General features: G+C 42.2%; 1 protein-coding gene across 1 annotated transcript; it reads left to right on the forward strand.

The window, feature by feature from the left end:
- The first annotated feature begins 9,014 nt into the window (after positions 1–9,014).
- Positions 9,015–10,447, forward strand: LOC141280913 (uncharacterized). Its single transcript, XM_073812227.1, has 3 exons — positions 9,015–9,309; positions 9,778–9,948; positions 10,182–10,447. The coding sequence occupies exons 1-3, from the start codon at positions 9,015–9,017 to the stop codon at positions 10,445–10,447; spliced, it is 732 nt and encodes a 243-aa protein (XP_073668328.1).
- The last annotated feature ends 2,451 nt before the right edge of the window (positions 10,448–12,898 follow it).

Below are 12,898 nucleotides of genomic sequence, written 5' to 3' on the forward strand. Positions count from 1 at the left end.
TTAGTTTCTTCAACCCCCCTAAGGGCATTTATTATTGCAGCCATCTCTCTTGAGTATACTGATAAATGGTCACTCACTCTATACCCTTATCTTTTTCAAATTCTGGAATATAAATACCAATACCGCAACGCCCATTGAACTATCTAAGTATCCATAATATAATGTATTTAAATAACTTACACAAGCTTTATGAAAACTTTCCCTAGAAAATTACTCACTTTTTTCTGCTAATAAATTAATATTTACCTCTGGAAAAGGAAGCGGCCATGGAGGAACACAACTTAAAGCTAATGCTGGGCCATACTTCTATTCTTTTAATCCAATGATTCACTACCTTGTCAATATTCCAGCCAAACCGATTGGACTTTTTAACATATTCCCAACAATCACTAACTACTGACAGAGCTGGGTTGTTGAAACTTCCTTTTAAGCAGTAAGTTAATGACAATTTATCATACCTTAAATTAATAGGTGTTTCCTTAGATTCTACTAAAGCACTTGTAGGAGTTGTTTTAAAAGCACCAAGGGCAATCCTCAAAGCCTTATACTGAATTCTTCAATTTTCTTGAGGGATGTCTTACATGCTGAGCTATACATTATACACCAAGGCTGAATCCGAAATCGCATACTTACTGTGTAGGTACTGAATTTCACTGGGTACCTACTTAACGTGCGCTAAGACAGTACGTACGTTCACGTTAAGTATGGACAGCATTCGCCATGTTGACGTTATCATGTGACATATGACGTAGTAGACTTGTTCAAGTTCATGCGGAACCACAAGAACCGACAGGAGATTGACATCACAACACCGCGAGAGCAACGCGAAATCAGAGTTCTCTGTGTGATTTCTGGAATCGCTCTCACGGTACTTTGATGTCATCCACCTGTTGGTTCTTACAGCGGTGCATAAACTCGAACAAACCTAATAACAGACATGAAAACGTATGCGTGTGTATGAGGGACAGGTGCACTAACATCTGATTGCATCAGTAACCTTACAACTCTACTACGGTCTCTGTCAGTGTTACAGATATATTACATAATTTTGTAGTGGACAGAAATAAGTAAAACAAGCAAATTGTGATTTAATATCTATTGTCATATGACAGCTGTGCTTGAATACAAACTAGACAATGCAGGCAATATGATTATATACATTTTAGTCAAGCAATCTTTTGTATTTACTTAAAACAACAGGAAACATGAATGAAAATGAATGAATAAAACCATCACAATAAATGAAAACGTATAGAAGTGAATCCCATACGGAAAAAAAACTTTATTCAAATGTATTTTTCTAACAAACCATCACATATTTACTGTCATCTCAACACAGCTGTGACAATTGTACAGCTTTATTTTGATGAATCAGCTTAGCACTTTGTGGTATATCCTGGGTCTGTCTGGGTGCTGAGGAACAGTCCTGTGTAACGTATCGAAATCACCCGATTGGCTGGTCTCCGGTCGATTGCTTTGCTTTCCCGTGGCATCATGGGAAAGCTGGGATTGAAGTGTCCATCCGATGCACGCTTCAGAATCTGGGCGGACTCAGTAGAGCAGAGGTCCCCAACCACCGGGTCGCGACCCAGTACTGGGTCGTGGACAAGTTGCCACCGGGTCGCAAGAACGTCCCGAAAAAATGTGTATAATAGCCACGTAATAGCTTAATCGGGTATTTTGTACTGTAAGAGCCGACGTCAAATAACATCAATCATTTCCACTTTTGAACAGCTCTCTCTCTTTTTCTCCGCCCTCTCTCTCTCTACCAGCGCATCAGCGATCACATTGCTGTCATTAGAGTTTGAGCATACAGTACTTCTAAAACACAATCAATCAAAGAATTGCGGAGGTATGACTTTATGAATCATTTGCAAATGTACGTCGCAATGATGTACATATGTGGAGATGTTCAAATGTGTGAAAGCGCAAATGACTGAAAAGTTATTATTTTATTCTTCTTTAAAACAACTTCAGAATTATCCATCGATCGTAGCACCATGATCAAAATAAACTATTAGGCTAATTATATTTTAACGGCTACACTTTTAACATAGGTTTGAAAGGAACCTATAAACTTGTCAATCATCATTAATCATGGTAAACGTGAGTCTCCGTGCCTCTGCGCCCAGCCGCAGATCTTCTGGCATCTCTCCTCCTTCACTGCATTTTTCTTCTCTTCTGTTACTTGGAATTGGGTCTCGAGTCTGACCAAGATTCGAGCTGCCTTCGAGAACAGCAAGCCAAGTTCGTGTAGGTTCCATTAATTATTAAGACTAAATGGGCAGCCAAACTAGTAAAAACAATGAAAGTAAAAAACAATCCGCCAAAATATGGTTTTACACGTCTTATACTATAGCCTAAATAAAGCAATTATACATTTTCCTAATGCATGGTGTTATCATTACTTCCGTTTGAAACGTAAATTTTCGAAAAGGAGGATTTTCAGCACGTTTGAACAGCAACTCTTTCTCGCCTACTGATTTTATGGATACTGAGGATTCGGACGTACTACTCTGTTCACGTGCTGTTTCCCCTACTACACTTTCAGTAAGTAGGCGGTTTCGGACGATACTTAAGTACACGTGCCTCTGAATCTCGCGAGAAATAGTCCAAAATCCCGCTAATTCTCGCCTACCCTTTTACGTATACTGAGGTTTCGGACATACTATTCGTTCGCCTACTGCTTTTTGCCTACTATATAGTACGGCAGTATGCGGTTTCGGATTCAGCCCAATAGTTCATCTTATCAATGCTTTATATATAGCTTCCCAATTATGCCCAGTGACCATTCTCATAAGGCTAATTACCTTTTTACACTTTGTTTCAATATATTCAGTATGTTATTTCCATGTTAGTCTGGCATCCAACCATATTCCTAGATACTTACATTTTTCACTTCTTTCAAGTTGCTGATTATAAAGCATAATAAAGTTTCAGGGACTTTTTTCCTAGTAAAATACACTACCTGAGACTTCCCAATCTATTCCCCACTGTTCAAGTACATGAATGTCTTTTTGAATCCCATTATTAACATACGAAATGTTACGTCCTCTTCTCCAAATGACAGCATCATCTGCATATAAAGTCCTTCTTTACTATTTCCCAGTTTTTCATATATGCCATTAAACATTATGTTAAACAAGATAGACTGATAACATTCCCCTGCGGAATTCCATTTTCAACAATAAACTCATCAGACACTGCATCACCCACTTTGACCCTAATGGAACATTGAGTGAGAAAGTCAAGTATGTTATCATACATTTTCCCATTAATTCCCAATTTTCCTAATTTAATCAACAGACTGTCATGAATAATGATGAGAGGAAGCAAAAGCAAGTTAGGATGTTTATTGAAAACACAGAAGGTTTTGAAATGATGACAGCTTGGTGGGTGACACAGGAAACTGAGGCGGCCAGCGTGAAGAAGTGATGAATCCGATGATGATAATATCCACGAGTAATCCAGAATACACGAACACGAGAGCAGGAACACACCAGACTGGAAACACACAGCACGAGACACCACCAAGTCCACAACGATCTGACAAAGGACACGGGAAACTGAGTGAGCATATATAGCCGAGTGAATGAGCTGCAGCTGGAGCGAGTAATGACAATCAGGTGCGCTGGAGGTAAGTGCCAAACACGCCCATACACCCACACACACAACACAGCCATGTGAATCAGGAAGGAAACAATGCATTTAAATACCGTGACAGTACCCCTCCCCCTAGGAACGCCGCCTGCCGTTCCCAGACTCCTTTACCTGTCGATTGAATTCGCCTAGAGTCCAGGATACGATTTACCGAATACGTGGTCACCCCATCTACGAGACGAGGCGGGGGGAACCGGGGCAGGCGGATTAAGGCGTGAAAAAAACACGGGTTTGATTTTAGAAACATGAAAGGCGGGATGTACTCTCCTGTACGCAGGAGGAAGACTAAGGCGGACGGTCACTGGGTTAATGATTTAAGTGACCTTGAACGGGCCAATGAATTTGGGGGCTAACTTATTAGATACGGATCGGAGAGGAATATTCTTAGTTGAAAGCCACACTCTTTGACCAACGACGTATTTCGGAGGCCTAGACTGGTGGCGATCGGCTTTGGCCTTGGTGCGCGCCCCCACCTGGAGTAAAGCCTCACGGGCTCTAGTCCAGGTGCGGTGACACCTCTGGACAAATGCGTGAGCAGAGGGGACCGTGACTTCGGACTCCAGACTGGAAAAAACAGGTGGTTGGTAACCTAAACTACACTGAAAAGGAGACAGGCCCGTAGCTGATACCGGTAAAGTATTGTGTGCGTACTCCACCATAGAGAGTTGTTGACTCCAGGAGGAAGGATTCTTGGAAACCAGACATCGCAACACTCTCTCCAGATCTTGGTTGGCTCTCTCGGTTTGACCATTGGTCTGGGGATGAAACCCAGAGGAAAGACTAACAGTCGCCCCTAGCAGTTTACAAAATTCTCGCCAAAATTTGGACACAAACTGGGACCCTCTGTCGGAAACCATGTCTGTCGGGAGGCCATGTAAGGGAAAGACGTGGTCTACGACAATCAACGCTGTCTCCTTGGCTGAAGGCAATTTGGGCAAGGGAATGAAATGCGTCGCCTTCGAGAATCGGTCCACCACGGTTAAAACTACCGTGTTGCCCTGGGAGGGCGGGAGGGCGGTAACAAAATCTAGAGCGATATGGGACCAGGGTCTCGAAGGGACAGGCAGCGGTTACCCCTTCTAGAGCCATCTTGACTCTCGATTCGACCTCCCATACGAGTGTGGAGACGACTAGACTCTCCAGTAAAATGCACTCGGGAGTAGACAGGCGTTCGGAACGATCAAAAATGCATACAAAGAATCGGGTTCGATGTTTTTGGAACCCAGACGATACGAGAGGGAAAAATCAAAACGACTGAAAAAAGTCCCCACCGAGCCTGCCTGGAGTTCAGTATTTTAGCAGTTCTAATATATTCTAAGTTCTTATGATCGGTCCAAACGATAAAAGGTACCCCGGACCCCTCTAACCAGTGGCCCCATTCTTCCAATGCTAATTTGACTGCCAGCAACTCTCTATTACCAATATCATAATTGCGTTCCGCGGGAGATAAACGATGAGACAAAAACGCGCAGGGGTGCATCTTGTCATCTGAGGTGGAGCGTTGGGATAGCACCGCACCTACCCCCACCTCTGACACATCAACCTCGACCACGAACTGACGTGAAGCATCAGGGGCAACAAGAATGGGGGCTGAAACGAAGCAACCTTTTAGTTTGGCAAACGCAGCCTCGGCTGCGTCTGACCAACTGAACGTGGTTCGTGGGGAGGTCAAGGCAGTCAGAGGTGCGGCTAGTTGGCTGAAATAGCGAATAAAACGCCTGTAAAAATTGGCGAACCCCAGAAACCTCTGCAGGGCCTTACGGGAATCTGGACGTGGCCAATTTACCACAGCCTTAACTCTTTCAGGATCCATACGGACCCCCTCAGTAGAGATGATGTACCCCAGAAATGGTATGGACTGTGCATGAAACGCGCATTTCTCCGCCTTGACAAAAAGCCCATTCTCTAGCAACCTCTGAAGCACTCGTCTGACGTGCTGCACATGTTCCTGGAGAGATGAAGAAAAAATCAATATGTCGTCCAGGTAGACATATATGAACTGGTCAACCATATCTCGCAGCACATCATTGACGAGTGCCTGGAAAACTGCTGGCGAATTGGATAGCCCGAAAGGCATCACCAAATATTCAAAATGGCCTCTAAGGGTGTTAAAAGCAGTTTTCCATTCATCCCCCTCCCTTATGCGGACCAAATGATAAGCATTACGTAAATCCAATTTTGTGAAAACCGATGCTCCCTGCAACCTCTTGAAAGCTGAAGACATCAACGGTAAAGGATATGTATTCTTAACCGTGATGTTGTTCAACCCTCGGTAATCAATACAAGATCGCAGAGTTCCATCCTTTTCCTCACAAAAAAGAACCCCGCCCCCGCTGGAGAAGAGGAAGGGCGGATGAACCCGTTTGCTAGAGAATCAGAAATGTATTTCTCCATAGCCTCCCTTTCGGGAATCGAAAGCGAATATACCTTGCCTTTAGGCGGAGACTTACCTGACATTAACTCTATAGCACAGTCATAGGGACGATGCAGAGGGAGAGAAGCAGCGCGAGACTTACTGAACACTTCCTTCAGGTCGTGGTACTCTTCGGGCACGTTAGATAAATCCACTGCCTCCTCCTGAAACACAGACAACGGCACAGACGAACAGGCAGAAACAAGACAAGACTCATGACACTTAACACTCCAACCACACACTGAGTTCATTTGCCAGTCCACTTTGGGGTTGTGTAGTTTTAGCCAGGGATGTCCAAGTACAACAGGTGCCAGGGGTGAGTTCAGGATGTAAAATGAGATGGTTTCAGTGTGGTTGCCAGACGTGATGAGTGTGATGTTGTCAGTGACAGAAACAATGGTGGGAAGATCTTGTCCGTTAAGTGCTTGAACTGAAATCTGATGTGAGAGGGGTTTGAGTGGAATCTTGTGTCTGACTGCAAATGAATAGTCCATAAAATTACCTTCCGCACCCGAATCCACCAGTGCCTGACAATCATGATGATGTACTGACCACCTCAGTCTCACCGGGAGGATCGTAGATGAGACCCCGCCCGATAGTAGCCTCAAACTTACTACCGGGCTGGGCCTTTTACTGGACAGTTGTATGCAAAAGGGCCGGACCCGCAACAATACAAACAAAGGCCCTGGGATCTCCGCCGTTCCTTCTCCTCCCGGGAGAGTCGGGCTCGACCCACCTGCAACCCATGCAGAAACATGTCGCACTGTGCCTCCTCATTCCACTGACACTCGGCTGCTAAAGTCCTGAACTCGATCGAATAGTCCGAGATCGACCTTTCTCCCTGCTTCAACTCCGCTAACAATTGAGCTGCCTCTCTGCCAGCGAGCGCTCGGTCGAAGACTCTTCATTTCAGCTGCGAGTGTCTGGAATGAGGCGCAGCATGGATCTTGATTCTCCCACACCGCCGTTCCCCAGAGCGCCGCCTTCCCCGTCAGGAGAGTTAGCACAAATGCTACCTTGGTCTGTTCACTGTGGAAGGTTCTAGGTTGTAAAGCAAAATGCATTGAGCAACGGGTTAGAAACGCTCTACAAAAATTCGGCTCACCCGAGTATGATTCCAGAACTGGGAGGCGGGGCTCCGAGTGAGTGACGTTTTCCGGTGGTGTGGGTTGAACGGGCGGTGTGGCGGCGCAGTGGGAACTCGTAGTTGTTGGAATTGTTGGGTGAGCTCCGACACCTGTGCCACCAACGCCAGAACAGCATGACCCGTCTCGCAGAGATTACGTTCCTGGGATTCGAGACGCCGGTTGCTGCTATTGAAAAACTCCGCCATGGATGTAATGGTCGAACTCGCTGCTTCCATGTTGCGGTCAGATCGTTCTGTCATGAAAAATGATGAGAGGAAGCAAAAGCAAGTTAGGATGTTTATTGAAAACACAGAAGGTTTTGAAATGATGACAGCTCGGCGGGTGACACAGGAAACTGAGGCGGCCAGCGTGAAGAAGTGATGAATCCGATGATGATAATATCCACGAGTAATCCAGAATACATTAACACGAGAGCAGGAACACACCAGACTGGAAACACACAGCACGAGACACCACCAAGTCCACAACGATCTGAAAAGGACACGGGAAATTGAGTGAGCATATATAGCCGAGTAAATGAGCTGCAGCTGGAGCGAGTAATGACAATCAGGTGCGCTGGAGGTAAGTGCCAAACACGCCCATACACCCACACACACACACACACACACACACACACACACAACACAGCCATGTGAATCAGGAAGGAAACAATGCATTCAAATACCGTGACACAGACCTTCTCTCCACATAGTATCATAGGCTTTCTCAATATCCAGGAAAACTGCCACCATTACTAATTTTATCATTAAAAACTTTTCAATATACTTTAACCAAAGCATCAGTTGTTGATTTGCACCTCCTGAATCCAGTTTGATACCCTTTAATTGGATTTATGTATTCTAGAAAATAATTCAAACGCCAGACCCTAATTATTCCATAGATTTTACAAATGTGAAGTGAGTGCAATTGGCCTATAGTTTCCTGGGTCACTAGTATCTTTACCTGGTTTAGAAATGGCAAGATCCTTGCCCATTTCCATATGCTTGGTAATAGGCCCTTTTCACAACTACGTCACTTAACTTCCGCTTTTCAGCGCAGCCGGGTAATGTAACTTCCGTGTTAGACGACATTGGGGGAGAGTCTACTAACAGCTCGAAATATCGACAATAAATGTAAGTTTATTCATGCTTATGTATTTATTATCGTGTTCTTGTGGTAACTGTATAAGTTATTTTGTAAGTTATCAATACATAACTACGTTTAACAGTTGGAAAAGTAGGTAAATGGGTAACGTTTGCAATAACAAGCAACACGGAAAAGTTATATGAATGCATCGTAACGTCTTAACATTACTTAACTCGTTGCCTTTTATATTGAAATGTGATTACTTTCTTTTTAAAATAATGTTGTTTATAATAGCTTGATAGATTCAGTCACTTAAAGTGCTACAACAATTCTAAGTTATATATTGATGCTATTGCCCTTACCTTTCTGTGTCCATCTGTAAACAGCAGCCCATCCTACAGTACACACGCATGTCCTAGTCATTAAGATGCTGTTGTAGTGTTCCTTAGATGCTATGTTCATTGTGTAAATGTTATGTCTTTATATTAAAAGATTAAAATAAGGTAAAATTTGAATTTGACAGAAGTTAAAATTACCTGGGTTGCATGCTAAAGGAAAAGGCGGAAAACATGTTAACTATGAACGCGAAATCGTAAAGTTTAAAATAATAATATTTACGTATTTACAGGTTAAATTGATTCTTTTAATAATGTTAATGACCATTTCAGCCGATGTGATTCATCATTACTTTCTTCCTGTCTCCATCTTTCAACAGTATCATAACACGCATGGCACAGTCATCATGTAAATGTTATTGTAGTGTTCCCTGTTGTTCAAACAACAAAAAGAAGTTTCCTTATCTGAGTTTCCACGACTTTCCAGTGGACGAAGAAATACGTTCCCGTTGGGTTAGGGCGATAAGAAGAGATGAGGGACTTGGTTTTAAAATACTTCGAGGGAGCACCTATGTATGTAGCCAACACTTTGCCCCAGAGGATACATACACAACACCCAGCAGTGGACAAACCAGGATAAAAAAGGGAGCAGTGCCATCTAGATTTCCCTGGAATGACTGGGGTAAAGGTATGACAGTATTAAGTTTGGTAGTACATTAACAAAAAATCATAAGTTATTACAATGTAAAATTGCCATGCTTTACAGTTAATTATGCTTGTATAAATAAAATACATGATAATAGTACTGAACCTGTTTTACAGCTTATTAGTCCATATAAAAAGAAATAATACATCATCCTGTTGCCATTCACATTGCAAATTATTATTGCATTTGTGGTGGTATTATACATTTTGTTTACTCTTTGAGGTTCTGATAATTGATTACCATATATTTAGAATTTTTTCATTTCATCTATTTATTTTTTTCAAGCAAATAGTATAACAATGGAATAATACTCAATAATAATAATAACTAGCACTTATGCTTGAAATGGAGTGGGGAGAAGTAAAACTTATTGAACCCCACCCCAGTCTATTAAAGAATTTATACAAACTATGAATGACATTCATGTGTGTCTATCTTTCACATCTTCAGGAAAAGGGTCACAAGCTCGGCAGTCAGTTTACCAGAGAGCAAGGAAACGTTTAAGGCCTGCTGTCCTTGATGAATCTCAGGAGATGCTTGTTCCAGGAGACATCACAGAGGAGGCCCTGCCTGTGGGTGGAGTGACAAAAGATCATGACTATGCCTACCATCCTTCTCCTGGTTAGTACTACAAAAAAACAGAGTAACAGGTTTTTCTTTGTGGCAATAATTTTTTTAACTATAGGGTTTGTAGGATTCAGAGCAGCTGTGCTTAATGTTAAAAGTTTTGATGCTTATTTATGAAAACCTCAAGTATTACTGGAAGCTCAATTACTCTGAACAGAACCCCAATATATGATGATGATTGAGAACAACTACAGATATTACATTGTAAACTTTTGCTTTCTTTTAAGGTAAACTGGATGGCGCTGCACAGAGAATCCAAGAGTTGGAGCTTCAGGTTTTGTCACTAGAGCTTGAAATCCAGCAGCTGACCTTTAAGAAGCAGCAGCCTCTGATTTTCAAGTTCTGCGTCACAGATGAGGACTTTCGTTACTACACTAGGTTCAGCTCAAAGGAGGTTTTCACTGTGTTTTGGGAGTCAGTTTACCCCTCTGCTTCACGCCTTTTGTACTGGTCCAAGGCACAACGAACAGCACAAGAGACACCTAGCCCTTAGCGAAAACTTCAGCTCATTGATGAACTGTTCATGTTTCTCTGTCGTGTTGCAGCCGGGCTTCAGGAGAAAACCTTGTCGTCCATCTTCGAGGTCACCTTGTCTACAGTTAGCCGCATCATCTTAACATGGACAAGCTACCTCTACCAGGTTCTTGGCTCGCTACCATTGTGGATGACAAGAGAGCAAGTGCAGGCCACAATGCCTGACAAGTTCAAGCTCTACTGCCCTCAGGTGAGAGTGATAATCGATTGCACCGAGATTCGTTGTGAAACAGCATCTTCTCTTTTGCTACAGTCAGAAACTTTTTCCAACTACAAAAATCACACCACCTTTAAAGGTCTAATTGGCATTGCACCATGTGGGGTTATCACATTTATATCAAAATTGTACACAGGCTCCATCTCGGATATTGAAATAACTCGGCAGTCACAGATCTTACAGTTACTTCAACCAGGAGATGGAGTAATGGCTGACAAGGGGTTCCAAATTGAGAAGATGCTGTCAGAGGTGGGGGCAACACTAATCATCCCTCCACTGAAGAAATCTAACCAGCTCAGCATGGAGGATACCCAGAAGACCCAGGCTATTGCCCGTCTTAGAATTTTAGTTGAGAGGGCCATACGTAGGGTGAAGGAGTATCATATTTGGGATGGACATGTTCCTCTTTCTATGGTAGGCTCAGTCAATCAGCTGTGGGCCATCTGTTGCATGTTGTGCAACTATCAGGGACCTCTTGATATCAAAGGGGACAAACCCATCTGAAAAGGTTCCTTTTCTAAAGGGATAGTTCACCCAGAATTGGCCAGAAATTAAAATTTTGTCATTTACTCACTCTCATGTTGTTACAAACCTGTATACATTTCTTTGTTCTGATGAACAAAAAGGGAGATATTTTAGAGAAATGTTTGTAGCCAAACTATTTGTGGACCCCATTTTTTTCCATAGCATTCTTTTTCCTACTATGGAAGTAAATGGGGTCTACAAACGGTTTGATTACAAACATTTCTGAAAATATCTTTGTCTCAGAACAAAGAATAGAGGTTTGCAACAACATGAGAGTGAGTAAATGACAGAACTATCGCTTTAAAGCAGTGTTCTTCACATCCAACCCTGGGGAGCTGTTGCCCTGCAGAGTTTAGCTTGATTAAGGTTGGAGCTAAACTTTGCAGAGCACCAGCTCTCCAGGGTTAGATGTGAAGAACACTGCTTTAAAGAGTTAGTATTTCACACTGTGCAGATGAACTGTATATACAAGGCCTGTGTATAATATTTTTACATTTGTTAATTTTGTATTACGTTAATCCTCAGAATATTTGTTGAATGTTTCAGTGTTTTCTAATAAACAATGTTGTGAGACATTATGTAAAAAGTTTATCCTGAGTAAAATGCTTTTCCCCTTACACATTAAAAGATCAAGAATATTTTTGAAACTTGACTTTAATTTAGACATTTGGTAATAGTCTATAAGTGAGGTAAAGAAACAAATCAAAAGCTTACACAGCAGCTAATATACAAACACAATATACAAACAACAACAGTAGTTACAGGTTACAGTAGTTTTATGCAACCATGGACCATAAGAGAAGCATATAGGCTTTTTTGTCAGTGGTCCCTATTTATATTTACCTAAAACGAAAAATTGTAAATTGAAAAAGTATTTACAACAGGAATCACAGATGTTTACATCTATTTACATTATTTACACACACTATTTACATATTTTTTACAAACTACTTACTTTTTAAAATTATGCCTCAACGTAATAATACATCCATGTAGATGCTGTAATAAAAATAATCCAGTTTATTTCGCAATGAGTTTATAACCTCCTCATCTCTAAAGATTCTTTCAACTGTAAAATCAGTGTTGGTATCTGTTATGAAATCACACCACATTAGTCCACTTAATGCCAGCTGGCCTTGAACCTGATAGTAGTACTTATGGTTTTTCTTAAGGCAGGCCTGGCCGTGAACTTTGAAGAGGTGTTTTACTTGAGAAACATTGTCAACATCGCAACTCTTTACCTCTGCCAATCCAAATGGCATTGTTTCTCTTGGGTCGAAGACTTTAGCATCAGGGCTAGCTGCAAGGTGAGGTGCATCTGGGTGGATGATTATTCCACACTGCATCACAGAGATATTACAATAATCTGAGTATTGCCTCAGTATTTCAGGTTCCAAGTCCAGCCCTCTTTTCATAGCAGCTGTTTGGGGACTTCCTCTAAGAATGCGAGCAGCTAAGGCTTTGGCAGTAGACTCCCCATGGACATGGTAGATTTCACCGAATCTACTGGCTGTCAGTCGGGGTTTCCGGACCTTGGTCCACAACTGGCATTCAGACTGCTTTCGGGTTTCTGCCTCAATAGCAGCAGAGATTTCCCTCGACACCTTAAGGCTTTCTAAGTGGCATTGTTGCTTATAGTTGGACTGAAAATTGTAATGAAATTTAAAA

The sequence above is a fragment of the Paramisgurnus dabryanus genome, chromosome 16 (assembly GCF_030506205.2).
Source record: "Paramisgurnus dabryanus chromosome 16, PD_genome_1.1, whole genome shotgun sequence".
Lineage (NCBI taxonomy): Eukaryota > Metazoa > Chordata > Actinopteri > Cypriniformes > Cobitidae > Paramisgurnus > Paramisgurnus dabryanus.